The sequence below is a fragment of the Lolium perenne genome, chromosome 5 (genome assembly GCF_019359855.2).
Source record: "Lolium perenne isolate Kyuss_39 chromosome 5, Kyuss_2.0, whole genome shotgun sequence".
Taxonomy (NCBI): Eukaryota; Viridiplantae; Streptophyta; class Magnoliopsida; order Poales; family Poaceae; genus Lolium; species Lolium perenne.
The window spans coordinates 231,195,020-231,210,561 of NC_067248.2; the positions used below are offsets into that span (position 1 = coordinate 231,195,020).

The 15,542-nt window shown below is 48.7% G+C and overlaps 1 protein-coding gene across 1 annotated transcript; it reads left to right on the forward strand.

Annotated features, from left to right (window-relative positions):
- Window positions 1–926: 926 nt before the first annotated feature.
- LOC139831764 (uncharacterized) lies at window positions 927–12,899 on the forward strand. Its single transcript, XM_071821092.1, has 2 exons — window positions 927–1,452; window positions 12,343–12,899. The coding sequence occupies exons 1-2, from the start codon at window positions 927–929 to the stop codon at window positions 12,897–12,899; spliced, it is 1,083 nt and encodes a 360-aa protein (XP_071677193.1).
- Window positions 12,900–15,542: the final 2,643 nt, after the last annotated feature.

Sequence of the window (15,542 nt, forward strand, 5' to 3'; positions counted from 1 at the left end):
CCGATATTCATTTTATCACGAATCTTGTTATTTTAGCAATTCTAATTTAGTTCACACGATTAAATTTATTCCCACACTGACGGGTGTGGCCCACATCGAAACCGCGGGATTAGCCAATTATGTGCCCCTAAAGCAACCGCGATTATAAAGTTGTGCCGCATATACTAAAGAACTCATAAAAAACCTAAGAGTCCGCTCACAATCCTAGCTTCTATATAAGGATGACCCTTCCCCCACTTACCACTCCACACTCCCAAGTTCCCACTATGCTACGTCGTCCTCTAGTTTTTCCCATCCCGGCAACTGCGTGCACTGCTATCCAGGAGAGGAGGCCTTCGAAACCACGTCCGTCGAGATCCTGCACAAGGGAGCTAGGCGATAAGATTTTTGGGAGTGTCTCGGCGCGACTGCTCAATGTTGTGCGAGTTCTTCCTTGTCGGTTCATGTTTCTTCCTCAACAGATCCGGTGACTCTGACAACACCATGGGCGATAGCGACAACGGCCATGGTGATGTTGCTGCTGGAGCGACCTTCTCTGTCGCTATGTACATGCTTCTCATCTTATACCTTGCACTAGTACTTGTCCATATTCATATCTGCTAGAATTTTTTTAGTTCGATGTGTATGGTTAAGTGTGGTAGTCCATGTGCGATATTGATTACGGATAATTAAACCCACTCCTTGCCTAATAATCTGACGATTGCAACCTTTGAGCGTGGAGAAATCGGTTGTCTGTTCCCTCTCGTGTCCGACCGGGATGGAAGCTTCCGTTAATTTTGTGATACAAACAAACTCCATCTTATACCCGTAGAGCCGTAGATACCATGATACATACAGAGGTGCAATTACGTAGGGAGTTTAGGTTCCATCATTGAATCGATCATCTGATCATGGGCGGCAGGCCAAGCAAAACCAGCGTTCCCGTGATGCCGCCGCCACCGGAATCCAGCTCGTGGTCGTCCTTGTGGTCAGATCTCCCACCGGAGCTCGCTGGCCTCGTCCTAGGCCGGTTTTGCTCCCTCGCCGACCGCGTCCGCTTTGGCTGCGTCTGCCGCCATTGGCGCCACGCCTCACAGCAGCAAGCGCCGTTGCTGCCTCCCGTGCTCCCGTGGACCATCAACACCGACACCAGCCAAGCCCAGACCATCCCAGACGGTGAGGTGCACCGCCTGCGCTCCATCAGCAAACACGCGTTCTGCTGGCGTTCCTCCGAGGATTGGCTGCTAATGATCGGGTTTGCGTCGAGCAACCACACGGAGGTCGGCCTCTTCCTGGAGAACCCTCTCTCCGGAGCCACCTTTCCGCTGCCAGGCACGGACAACCTGCGGCACCCTGACGCTGGGTTATACTGCGTGACGAAATTCATCGTGTGCCCCGGCAATCTTGTCGTCGCCAGAGTCTTAAGCGCCATGCCTACAAATCGCGACCCACAGGTCGCGTGCTGCCGGCCCGGTTCGTCCTCGTGGTCGTCGAGCTCACAAGCCGCCGCCGGTTACGAAGACACACTGGTGGAAAAAGGGGCTTTGGTCGCGGTTCGCAACTGCCATTAGTCGCGGTTGCGCAACCGCGACCAAAGTAGCGCGATTAAAGGCCCCCCCCTTTAGTCGCGGTTCCTTACCATCCACGTGGGCCGCAGGCGAGCGCCAGGGCGGAGGACCTTTAGTCGCGGTTCTTCTGGCCTGATGCTGATCAAATTGAGCCAACGTTTTCTTTTCCCCAATTTTGTTGTTGTAATATCTCCCACAATTTGCAGCTTGCAGTGCAACCATTGTGAACTGAAATCCCACTCTGTCCACAGATCCATTTCTTATTGCTATAGTGATATGCCAAGTCCTACTGCATCAAACCATCTGAGCCGTTCTAGCTTTGCTTTGTGAGCAATTGGTAAGCTAGATTTTTCTCTGAATTTTATCTAATTTGTTGCAGACAAAGATTAGCTATGCTCCATCTCACTTTGTCTACTGCCCGCGAAAGCCGTTCTATTAAGTAAGATTAGTGATTATTTTGTGGTCTTCAGTTTACGAGTTTTGATGATTTGGGTATTCTCGAAAAAGTTTTGAACATTTGGAATGTGGTCGGGATTGTGTTCGTGACCATTTTGGAGATTGTGGTCAATGGTAGACCCGATTCTATGAGGAAATAAATGTTTGCATCTCCATTTCTTCAGGGTGGATGTTCTTCTTCCTATTTGAATTATGCAGATTACTTTCCTGGTCCAGTGCTCAATGTATGACGACAATCTTTTTGTCCTTTTTTTATGTGATGATGATTCTAAAATCTATGGGGCACACTATCCTTCGGGTTTGTTCAAGTGATTTCCGCGTTTTATTTCTTAAGTAATAAGTACTCTGTACAATTATTCTGCACGCCGCGGAGGGAGAGAAGTACTCATGGAAATGGTCCCGCCCTAACAAGTAGTATAAGCAACAGTTATAAACTTCCATGGTCTCTCCGTTTCAAAAAGAAATAAACTTCCATGGTCTCGGCACACAAAAGATGAGAACTGATGGAGTACTGTGCTTTGTCGATAGTACAAGGCTGATGGTTTTGCTTTGTAGGTGAGTAACGGAACATGGCTAACGGATGTTAAAAGTGCACGAATCACTGAGCAGGATCAAATGGCCACAACATCATGCGTAGCTAGCCAAATTAATAAATCACTTACAGAACGTAGCAACTGATGATAGATTTGTCGAGATCGCGCAGATTGAACAGCTGGAACAATTCACTCCGATGAATTTGTACATAGTAATGTTTGAAGTGATGCTCATATCTAACTTCCGCATAAATATAGTCTTTGGCGTTTTTAAGTTTTATGTAACCCTTGTACCAATTTAGCAGACCTTTCATTTGTCGAGGTAGATCCTCTTCCTGCGCAGGCTCGACGAGAGGGCCATTCTTCACATATGTAAATACTACGTCCTTCATTGGCGCCTCATCAAGGCCTAACAGTGCACGAAGAGTGATACCTAAGTCGGCCGCTTGTTCTCTGGCACTCGTTACAGTCAATCCATGTGCTGCCGCAGCTGCTATGATATCGGGGGCATCCGGACCGGCGGCTTGCACTATGAGCGGGGCGATCGATTGTTTACTTTGTTCCCCGAGCTGGGCAACTTCTTTCCCCCTTTCTAATTTTGTCTCGGCCTCCTCCAAGGCTTTCTTCTCCGCCAACTCTTGGTTCCTCTTGAACGCGAGTGCTTGCCTACGAAGTTCACGTAAATAGTCGTCAGGCAGATGCTTCGCGGCTTGGGACGGTGTGTTCAAAAATGACTTAGCCCACTGCTTTTGCTTGTCAGAAAATACTGGCTTGGGCTCGCCCTCTCTTTTCTTCTTGCACTCCTCCTTCCATTTCTCATGCTGAGCAGCCACGGCCGCTGCATTTTCCTCGACACTAAGTTCCCAAGGCCTCGGGATGAGAGGCTTCAGTGATGGCTCTGGTATCTTTGTGGTTCTAGGTACATAAGGGTCCGGGTTAATAACCCAGGACTGCTTCTGCTTCTTCGCCGGAGGTGGATTGGGGCGGTGTCTCGATCACCCGCCGGACGAGGAGGCGGGGGCGGCGTCGCTACCCGCCGGAGGTGAATTGGGGGGCGGCGTCAGCTGACGTGAAGGAGGTGTAGGTGAAGCACCACCACCACCACCGCCACCGCCACCGTCACCGCCACCGCCACCGCCACCGCCACCGCCACCGCCACCGCCACCACCACCACCGTAGGGGGTGGACTTGTTGGCGCCTCGCCTGGAAACTTGATAAATTTCTTCTGCCATAGAATGAACTGGCGCTTGACATCTCCAAGTCTTTTCACCCCTTCAGGTGTAGCAATGTCAATGTCCAGGTCCTCAAACCCTTGGACTATCTCATCCACCGTGACACGAGCATAGCCATCTTGAATGGGGTTGTTGTGGTGGAGTGCTCCAGTGGTAAAGCATCGCCGATGGCTACCTTCATGGACATGTTCCCGATAGGATAATACAGATGACATGCTGTCATCTCCTTTATATCGTCCACGGGGTAGCGAGGAGGCTCCGGTGCAGTAATTTCGACCACCAGAGGCTCCGGTGCAGTAATTTCGATCGTCGGTGCACCAGCCGGTGAGGCCTCCGTGGAAGCCACGCTGCTTCTTCTCCGCTGCTGGCTTCCGAGATCCATTGGATGATCTTCATGCTGCGCCCGAGCTGCATCTCTTTCGGCTACTAGTACACTCACGGTTTTCTTCATCACATCCATTTCCGTTACCAACTTCGCCACAACATCTGCATCCCGATCCATCTTTCTCTTACGGCTTCTGTAACCGTACGGGTCATCGTTCTGGGGGAACCCTACTTTCCACGAAATGGGCCCCATGCCTCGTACACGTCCTCCGTGTTCAGGATTCCCGAGGGCTTTTGTCAGGGCGTCGTTCTCTCTGTTGAACTTGATCCTCCCCTCTTGAGCATCCCTCATTGCCTCAATAAGCTTTTGGGTGGGTTTAATTATTTTGCCCTGATAAACACACTCCCCTGTCTCCGGGTTCAGCGATCCCCCATGCCCGTACCACCAGCTTTTGGCCCTTGGGTCCCATCCCTCCGTACCTGGACGGATTCCTCGCGTCCTCAGCTCGTTCTCCATCTTCTCCCACCTAGGCTGCCAAAAGCGATACCCTCCTGGCCCCATAATATGATTGTACTCCTTCTTGGCCGCATTCTTCTTATTTTTTTTCGACATTTCAAGGAACTGCTCCGATTTCTTTTGATTCACAAATTCTGGCCAATCATGTTGCAGTTTCTCATATTGTCCTTTGAAATCCGGAGTCTTGCCCTGCTTGACAAAGTCATGGGCTAGATTTTGGTTGTATTTCCGGAATGCGTTGGACATCTTAGAAAGAGCTAACTGTTTGACTAGCTTGCACCTCTCCTTGTTTTCCCTAATCTTGTTACCCGTCTCATCGTATTTGCGGTATTCCGGAGGTAGAACGAAATGTTCCATAAGCTTGTTGAAGCAATCTTTTTTTGTTCTCTTACCGACAAAAGTGAAACCAAGACGTGCCTTCTTTGGCTCATTCCACTCCTGGACGGTGATCGAGACGTTGTCTCTAACAACGGCTCCGCATTGGCTGATAAACTTGGTGGCGTTCTTGCTGGGCTCCAGCGGCCTGCCGGTTGCTTCCTCGACAACCTCGATGGTGCATGTTTCGTTTGGTTTCATTGTCTTGGTTGCGCCACGCTTTGACGACGTACTCGATTTTTTCGACGATCCGGCCGAGGGCTAAAATAAGAAAGAGAGTCGCGCGCGTTAGTACACACATATTTATTCAAATCAGTTAGTTTGTATCACCAGAGGCTCAATGTACATATATACCTCGGCGCCGGAGGTGGTTGCTACTTCCAATTCAAGATCGTCGTTTATCGACGTTTCTTCGGCATCATCCTGCTGACGGCGCCCTTCATCTTCACCGTCCAGGTTCAGATAAGAAGAGATATCATCTTCTTCTTGTCCGGTCGGCACATATAGAATATCGCCTTTTATGATGCCGAACATATGGTCTTCAGCGTCCGGATCATAGTTGTCCAGAGTCGGGTCAGCTCTATCGTCCGCCATATGTCAGTCCTGAAAACATGTAGTCAAAACAAATTAATTGTGTATATGCCAGCATTATCATATCTCTTCTACATATAAAGAGAGAGGGCGACGAGGGAGGCGAGAGGGGGGACGCAGTGATCGCGTGACCGAGAGAACGGTGGTGGTGGCGAAAGGGGAGACGCAGTGACCGCGTGACCAAGAGACCGGTGGCAGTGGCGAAAGGGGGACGCAGTGACCGCGTGACCGAGAGACCGGTGTGGCGGTGACCGAGAGGGCGGTGGCGGTGCCGAGGACACATAACCCTCGCCGCCCCCTCTCGATCCCAAATAAAAATTTGTTAAGTTAAAATTTTGATCATTAAGTCTAAATTTTGTTAAGTAAAATTTTTCTTAAGTTAAAATTTTGATCATTAAGTCTAAATTTTGTTAAGTTAAAATTTTGATCATTAAGTCTAAATTTTGTTAAGTAAAATTTTTCTTAAGTTAAAATTTTGATCATTAAGTCTAAATTTTGTTAAGTAAAATTTTGATCATTAAGTCTAAATTTTGTTAAGTAAAATTTTAGTTACATTAAGTCTAAATTTTGTTAAGTAAAATTTTAGTTACATTATACTATTACATGTGTAAATTTTTGTTAACCTAACACATTTTTGTTAAGTAAATTTTTGTTATGTCAAAATTTCGAGGGAGTACAAAATTATATACATTATACTATATATTACATATATATTTGTTAAATTTTGTTAAGTCAAAATTTTGTTAGTATACAAATTTTTAGTTAAGTTAAAAAAACAAAAAAAAAACAAAAAAAAACGAGAGAGGCAGGGGCGCCGGCCGTGTACTGGCGCTCCCCGCGCCCTCTCTCTCTCTCTCTCCCGCAGCGCGCGGTATACGGTGGGCGGCGGCGGCGGTCGTCTTCGGCGGGCAAGCGGCGGCGCTGCGAGTGGGGGCGCGCGGTGGCGCCGGCAAGCACAGCGCGACTCTCTGCGCGGGGAACGGCGGCGAGCGGCGCGGTTGTTGGCGTCGGGGACAGCGAGACGTACGGCGGCGCGGTCGAAGAACGGGGCGGCGCGCGTTCGGCGGCTCGGGCGCGGCGACGGCGGCGTGAGGAGCGACGGCGACGGCGGCGTGAGGAACGGGGCGACGGCGGCGCGGTCGATCGGCGGGCGGCAGGGCTTCGCTGAATCGAGTCGTCGTTCGCGCGGAGAAGAAGAGGAACTAGCCGCGCGCGTATTTATAATAACCCCCCTTTAGTCGCGGTTGGGGAGGCGACCCGCGACTAAAGGGTACCCTTTAGTCGCGGTTGGCCACACCAACCGCGACTAAATGATATTTTTTCCGGGTTTTAGTTTCCCGCGGAAAAATACCCTTTAGTCGCGGGTGGCGGGGCCAACCGCGACTAAAGGTATTTTTTCAAATTACTTTTCTTTTTCAAATTACTTTTCTTTTTCAAATTACTTTTCTTTTTCAAATTACTTTTCTTTTTCAAATTACTTTTCTTTTACAAATTACAAATAATATATCAAAAAGTAAAGAAAAATAAAACTAATTCATTTCAAAATCTGAAAAATACATATAATATATCAATAAATTCAGAAAAATAAAACTAATTCAATTCAAAATCTAAAAAATACAAATATTATATCAAAAAATTTAGAAAATTAAAACTAATTCATTTCTAAATGTTAAAAATACAAATAATGTATGAAAAAATTCAGGAAAATAAAACTAATTCATTTCTAAATCTTAAAAATACAAATAATATATCAAAAAAATCAAAAAAATAAAACTAATTCAATTCAAATTCTTAAAAATACAAATAATATATCAAAAAAATCAGAAAAATAATATATCAAAAAATTCTTTCTTCCCGCCACTTCCTTCCCGCCACTTTCTTCCCGCCACTTTCTTCCCGCCTCTTTCTTCCCGCTACTTTCTTCCCGCCTCCTGTCTTCCCGCTCCCATTTTTCCCGCCATTTGTCACTACATATAGGTAGCCCGGCTTGGCCAGCATTATCACATCTCTACAATCTCTCATCACTCTCTCATGGCTTCCACCGTACCCACTCTAACCTACCAGCAGGTGGAGGAGCTTTGCGCCTCGAACTACCCTTGCCCTCCGGGCTACCGCGTCCTGCCGGGCCGGAGCCTAAGCGCCGGCGTGCCGGTCCCTCCCGTCCTCGAGTGCTAGCGCCGGGCGGCCATCACGAACCACTACTACCTCGACCTCACGCCGGAGCAGCGGATGAATCCCCGGCGGCATCCCGATAACCAGCATACTTGGGACGCCTTCTTCATCAATCGGCGTGAGAGGGCGCTCGCCGAGTATGAGGAGGACGGTGCGCCTCACGGAAACTTCCACGAGGCCGGCCGTCGGCTATGGTGGTACGGCCGGACTCTGCGAGCGTCATGGACTACATCACGGCCGGCGATATCCCCGCTGCGCTACCCTCGATTCGAGCCACGAGCGCCGCGACGACAGCGACGACGGCAGCGACGACGACGCAGCGGCAACAGCCGGCAACTTAGAAGGCGACGACTACCGGTACAACGGCGGCGGCTATGAAGACTACGAGTATGCATATTATACGCCTAGGCAGGAGTATGACTAAATCACTCCAAATTTCATGTATGCGGAGTATGACTTAGTCACTCCAAATTTCCTGTATGCAGGAGTATGACTTAGTCACTCCAAATTTCATGTATGCAGGAGTATGACTTAGTCACTCCAAATTTCATGTATCATCAGTGCTATCTCGAGTCAATTGAATCATTCGAAATGGACACCAAACACATCACGGGTAATATAATTCACATGATTCATTCAACAAAGTTTGGTACAATAAATTATTACACATCATTTCTTCCCTTGTGTCGTCCCTGCTTGCTTACGATTGTGCCGTATCCATGGAGCATCCTCATCATTTAACTTAATGCTTGGGTCGGTGTTCACTTTGAAGGGCAGAATTTCAGCAAACATATTATAATCTTCTGACATGTCTGTCTTGTCCTCCACTCCCACGATGTTTCTTTTTCCTGAAAGAACAATGTGGCGCTTTGGATCATCGCATGATGTACTGATCGTTTTCTTATCTTTCCGTTTCCTCGGTTTGCTACTCATGTCCTTCACATAGAAAACCTGAGCGACATCTTTCGCTAGGACGAATGGTTCGTCAAGGTAACCAAGATTGTTGAAATCCACCATTGTCATTCCGTATTGCTGGTCCACCTTTACCCCACCTCATGTTAGCTTGAACCATTTGCACCGGAACAAAGGGACCCTAAAGGAGGGTCCATAGTCAAGTTCCCATATCTCCTCTATGTAACCATAATATGTGACCTTTTGCCCATTCTCGGTTGCTGCATCAAAGCGGACACCACTGTTTTGGTTGGTGCTCTTTTTATCTTGGGCGATCGTGTAAAATGTATTTCCATTTATCTCGTACCCTTGGAAAGTCGTTATAGTCGAAGATGGTGTCTTGGCCAACATGTACAGCTGATCTACAACCTTATTGTCATGCATTAAATGTTTTCTCAACCAACTGCCGAAAGTCTCCATGTGGGCCTTCCTAATCCAGGATTCAGGCTTTCCAGGGTTGTCCGAGCGTAAAATATTCTTGTGTTTCTCAAAGTACGGAGCCACCAAGCTGGAATTGGTCAGAACTGTGTGGTGTGCTTCAGTCAGAGAATGGCCGTCCATACATATCGTTGATTTCCTTCCGATCGTGCCTTTTCCACTTAGTCTCCCCTCGTGCCGCGATTGAGGAAGACCAATCGGCTTAAGGTCAGGAACAAAGTCAACACAAAACTCAATTACCTCCTCATTTCCATAGCCCTTGGCGATGCTTCCTTCTCGGCCTAGCACGGTTACGAACATATTTCTTTAATACTCCCATGAACCTCTCGAAGGGGAACATATTGTGTAGAAATACAGGACCGAGAATGGAAATCTCATCGACTAGGTGAACCAGGAGGTGCGTCATAATATTGAAGAAGGATGGCGGGAACACCAACTCGAAACTGACAAGACATTGGATCACATCGTTCTGTAACCGTGGTAGAACTTCTGGATTGATTACCTTATGAGAGATTGCATTGAGGAATGCACATAGCTTCACAATGGCTACTCGAACATTTTCCGGCAGAGCCCCTCAAAGCAATCGGAAGCAATTGCGTCATAATCACGTGGCGGTCGTGAGACTTCAGGTTTTGGAACTTTTTCTCCGCCATGTTTATTATTCCCTTTATATTGGACGAGAATCTGACGGGACCTTCATCTTGCTCGGGCATTCAAAAAGATGACCTTCTCTTCTTTGGTCAGAGCGTAGCTGGCACGACCTTGAAACCGTTCCGGATGCCGGTCATCAGGGTCTTTCAAACTTTGCTGGTCCTGCCGTGCTTCCTTTGTATCATTTGACTTCCCATACACGCCCAAGAAGCTTAGGATGTTCACGCAAATATTCTTCGTAACGTGCATCACGTCGATTGCAGAGCGGACTTCTAGGACTTTCCAATATTCTAGCTCCCAGAATATAGATTTCTTCTTCCACATGGCTACGTGCCCGTCAGCTCCCTTCGGAACTGATTGTCCGCCAGGACCCTTTCCAAAGATGACTTTCAAATCCTTGACCATATCAAATACCTCAGCACCAGTGTGTTCCGCAGGCTTCGGCCGGTGATCTGCCTTGCCGTTGTAATGCTTGCCTTTCTTTCTTACTGGATGACCTTTCGGAAGAAATCGATGATGCCCAAGGTACACGTTCTTCTTACAATTTGGCAAATATACACTTTCAGTCTCATGTAAGCAGTGCGTGCATGCATTGTATCCCTTATTTGACAGTCCCGAAAGGTTACTAAGAGCAGGCCAATCGTTGATGGTTACGAACAGCAATGCTCGTAGGTCAAATTCCTCTTCTTTGTGCTCATCCCACACACGGACACCAGGTCTGCCCCACAGCTGTAAAAGTTCATCAACTAATGGCCTTAGGTACACATCGATGTCGTTGCCGGGTTGCTTCGGACCTTGGATGAGCACTGGCATCATAATGAACTTCCGCTTCATGCACAACCAAGGAGGAAGGTTGTAGATGCATAGAGTCACGGGCCAGGTACTATGGCTGGAGCTCTGCTCGCCAACAGAATTCATGCCATCCGTACTTAGACCAAATCTTATGTTCCTTGCGTCAGCTGCAAAATCTTTGAACTCTCTGTCGATCTTTCTCCATTGCGTTCCATCTGCGGGGTGTCTCAACTCCCCGTCCGACTTACGGTCCTCTTTGTGCCATCGCAACAACTTGGCATGCTCTTTGTTCCTGAACAGACATTTCAACCGTGGTATTATAGGAGCATACCACATCACCTTGGCGGGAACCCTCTTCCTGGGTTTCTGGCCCTCAACATCGTCACCAGGGTCATCGCCTCTGATCTTATAACGCAATGCAGTGCATACCGGGCATTCATTCAAATTCTCGTATTCACCGCGGTAGAGGATGCAGTCGTTGATGCATGCATGTATCTTCAGAACCTCTAAACCTAGAGGGCAGACAACCTTCTTTGCTTCGTACGTACTGGCGGGCAACTCGTTATTCTTTGGAAACATATTCTTCAACATTTTCAGCAAGTTTTCAAATGCCGAGTCAGCTACACCTGCCTGTGTCTTCCATTTCAGCAAATCCAGTGTGCAGCCTAGCTTTTTCAGACCATCATCGCATCCGGGGTACATCGCCTTCCTGTGATCCTCTAACATGCGATCCAAATTCTCCCTCTCTTTTTCAGTTTCGCAGCGTCTCCGTGCATCAGCAATGGTCCGACCAAGATCATCAACGGGATCATCACGTGCCTCTTCTTCACCTTCCCCTTCACCTTCAGCATCCTCCATGAAAGTATCACCGAAATGAGCAAGATAGCTTTCATCGATGAAATCATCCCCTTCTTCATCTTCTTCCATTATAACCCCTCTTTCTCCATGCTTGGTCCAACAATTATAGCTTGGCATGAAACCGTGCCGAAGCAGGTGCATGTGAACATCTCTTGAGGAAGAGTAACCCTTCTGATTCTTACAGTTAACACATGGACAGATAACAAAACCCCCCTGCTTGTTCGCATTAGCCACTACGAGGAAATCTTTCAAACCCGTACTGAATTCGCCGGAGAGTCGGTTACCGTACATCCATTGTCGATTCATCTGCATTATTATAATATAAAATATATAATTAACCATCATGCATTTGTTAAACTAACTAGCTACAAACAATATAAATTAAACAATGAACTACACACACATGCATATTTTATCAACGACACATCAAAGATTCAAGTTGCTAACCGCGATCGAGGAGGAAAAAATAAATGAGAAAGCTTAAGTGTGGCTCCAACACTTCATATCATGTTTGTTTCATGCTCTTGGGATTTCATCAAACACCTTATGTGCATAAGAGGAACCAAAAGCAAACCTAACACCCACTTGTGAAGTTTGTGAAGAGAATGGCTCCAAATGGCTAAGTGTTGGCTGCTGGATGGGTATATATAGGGGAGGGGCTTTAGTCCCGGTTGGCCTGGCCAACCGCGACTAAAGGCCCTCGGGCACCTTTAGTCGCGGTTGGCCTAGCCAAACCGCGACTAAAGCCCCCCACGTGCACCGGCTGGCCACCGAGCGCCCTGGGCCCAGGCCTTTGGTCGCGGTTCGCCTCCCGAACCGCGACTAAAGGTCCCATTAGTCGCGGTTCCTATGCCTTCGCGACTTATGGGGCTCACCGGAAGCCTGTTTTTCTACCAGTGACATAGCCTTCCTCGATGGAAACATATATGCCATCACCGAAGGAGGAGACCTTTTCGCACATGAGGTCAGTGACGGCCGTGGGGCTGAAGAGAACAAACCAGTACTGCTGTCCCCCGGGAAGCTAGCGATCAAGGGCAGTGACCCCTCGTGCTACGGTGTGAGGCGATTCCTCGTGGTTTCATGTGGTGGCAAGTTGCTGATGATCAAATGGAAGTATGGCTGGGGCAGCTATTATGATGATGATACCCCGGCGTTCGAGATGTTTGAAGCGGATCTGCAGATGTCACGATGGGCACAGTTATCGAGCATCGGTGATCAAGTTTTGTTTCTGAGTCAAACGTGCTCCAAGGCCATCCCAGTATCTCCTAACCACGATGATTATCTGTGTGGAAACCGTATATATTTTCTTGACCGTGCAATCTATGGTCCAAAAAAGTGTTGCTCTGGGAAAACTAGTTGTGGTATGTACGATCTGAGGAATAACACATATCATCCCATTGTGTCTGATGTATTCCGCGACAATGATATACAGGCGAAATCATGGTTCTTCCCACACGAGTAAACATATGAGGATCTATCATGGTTCTCCTAACAATGGAGTATTATTGATCTTGAATTTTGGGTCAGGCTAAGTTATGAGTGGACTTTACATAGTATAACCTTTGGCTTGATTTGTGCTTCTTTTTTGGAACTCCTCGCCGCTCAATGTCCGAACCACGATCGTTGCTTCTCCTGGCCGGCCAAGTGTGCGTAAGGAATTCGACCAATAAATTGCGGTTATTGTTTGTGAAGCTCTGTTTTTTCTAGTTTTGTGTGGCCCGGTTTAACGAAAAGGTCGCAGCCGGACAGCAACATACATGGAAAAATGGTCCACATCCACGAAATTAAGCGATACGAGATGAACATGTGCACTTCGTCGCGCCGCCTGAATGGCGTTGTGACACGGCGTGTTCATTCTTAACGGTACATGTATATGTAAATTGGTAGCCGTTGCAGTTTTTGATGGAGCGGCATGCTCAAGACACTCCATGGATGGGTCGTATTTGCCGGTGTGCGGTGTGAAGCAGCGGTGGCACTATACTACGGGGAGTATCGTGCTACTTCGCTTCACTACTATAGAGGGTTAAATTTTTAGTCCAACGTGTCTCGAGCAAGCAATAGATCGATTTACTTGATATAAAGGTAAAGATATGATAGAAGAGCTAACTTATGAATACCACATAGTTGGCTTGTTGAATTTTGCTACTAAATGGGATGGTTGCAACTTTTTAGATTGCAAAAAGGAAACTGCTGGGCGTTCCCCGGGGATCTGATTCCCCAGCCCCCGGGTCCCCAGCCGTCGGATCAATCATTTTAACGGTTAGATTTGCATGTAACAGAAAAACATCTCCGGCAGCAAAAAACCACCCCCGGCAGCAAATGATTGAAGCAAAAAACGGTTCGTTCAGAAAATAAAATAAAAAGCTGGGCTCGCCGGAGACCTCGCCGGAGACCACGTAGCAAACATATTACGCAGATGTAGCAAAACCGCAAATAAATTGTAGCAAATTTTTTTATTCATATGCCGCAAATCCTCTAAGACATCAACGGAGACATCGCCTGCAGCCGGCAGCAACGCCGTCCGAGGTTGCAGCAACTCCGTCCGATCAGGACAGCAACGCCACAAGCTGCTAGTAGCACCGCCCTATGCCTATGGTAGCAAAAATCCACCCTTCGCCGGTAGCAATGCCGGACAACTTAAATAGCAAAAACGACCTCCGCAGGTAGCAACGCCGCAGGCCTAAGGCAGCAAAACTCCTAACGAAGCAGAGGAGCGCGAGATGGAGGCGGCGCTAGTAGCATCGGCGGCGACCGCTTGTAGCATCGATGCCCTCGGCTGATAGCACCAGTGATAGCCACTAGTAGCATCCCAAAATTGGGCTACACAGCAACGTCGTCGACCGGAACATGGCTGTAGCACGGCGCCCGGAGCATGGCTGTAGCGCGGCGACGGGAGTGGATGGGCCGCGGGGGCGCGACGGCGCGTGGGTGGGGCGCTGCGGCCCGAACTCGTGCGGAGGGACGACGAGCACACTGCAACGGGGAGAGGAGGACCTCGCGGCGGCGCGCGACGACAGCCATGAGGTGCGGGGCGCGACGGCAGCCATGGCCGCACCTCGCGGCGGCGCCGATCCGTGGGGGATGGAGGCGGCGCTTTGTGGAGATGGGTGCTGAGGAGGTGAGAGCGGAGGGGGTGGAGGCTACTGGATCATGGGATTGGCCGCGTCTTGCTGTCCCGCGCGAGGCCGACGGAGCTCTCCGGCGAGCAGGTGGCGTGCGGGCGTGGCGACGGGAGATGGTGAACGAGAGGTTGGAGACGACGGCCCCAAGCAGATAAGGTTGACTCTTCCTCTCTCCACTTTTGCGGGGCCGGTGGGATAGTATGGGCCGCACGATGGAGTCCATCCAATGGACCCGCGTCCGGAGGCTGCAAGGTCGGGATCCCCGGGGGGATTGGATCATTTTCCTTGCAAAAACGCTAATAAAATTCCCTTAACATTTGCTTTCAAGCTGAACCACTCAATGGAAATGACCAAAATAACATAGAAAACATATGATGCTCCAACAATGACAGAGCAAACATATGATGCAAAGAACATGCACTCAAAATTTCTCCGATGCCTCACAATCATTTGAAATTATTAGAGATAGAATTGGTTTAAATGTATTTCTTGTATATTGGGTAAGGAATCGGTTTATGATTCCTATCCTGCCGTCACGTGATTGTGCCTTGAGCCTCACGTTGTTTGTTGTATATATATGAAGGAAACCCCTACGGGGATGATCACGGCAAATACATCTTTTGACTTGGTATCAGAGCACGCGTTCCCGATCCAATCTCTGCTCCGCGCGATGTCTTCCTCCGCGCTTCAGGTCTCCACCACCACCAGCTCTAGCTCTTCCGCGTCTTCATCCATGATGGCTGGCCCGGCGACAACTTTCCCCACCACCATGCCGCTCTCCGTTCCCAACACCATCACGGTGCGGCTTGATCGCACCAACTTCCTCCTATGGAAGACCCAGGTCGTGCCGAACATCGCCGACCACGGTTGGCTCGGCTTTCTTGATGGAAGCTGCGCTGCGCTGCCCAAGACGATCACCACCGGAGCCGGCGCCGACACCACCGTCGCGGACAACCCGGCCTATGCCCTCTGGTGGTACACCG

What these genes read in the sequence shown, in the direction of transcription:
- LOC139831764 (XM_071821092.1), top strand. Translation starts at nt 927, where the DNA reads ATGCCGCCGCCACCGGAATCCAGCTCGTGGTCGTCCTTGTGGTCAGAT. An exon ending in GGTCGCGTGCTGCCGGCCCG is followed by an intron (nt 1,453 to 12,342) that starts GTTCGTCCTCGT and finishes CCAGTGACATAG; the next exon opens with CCTTCCTCGATGGAAACATA.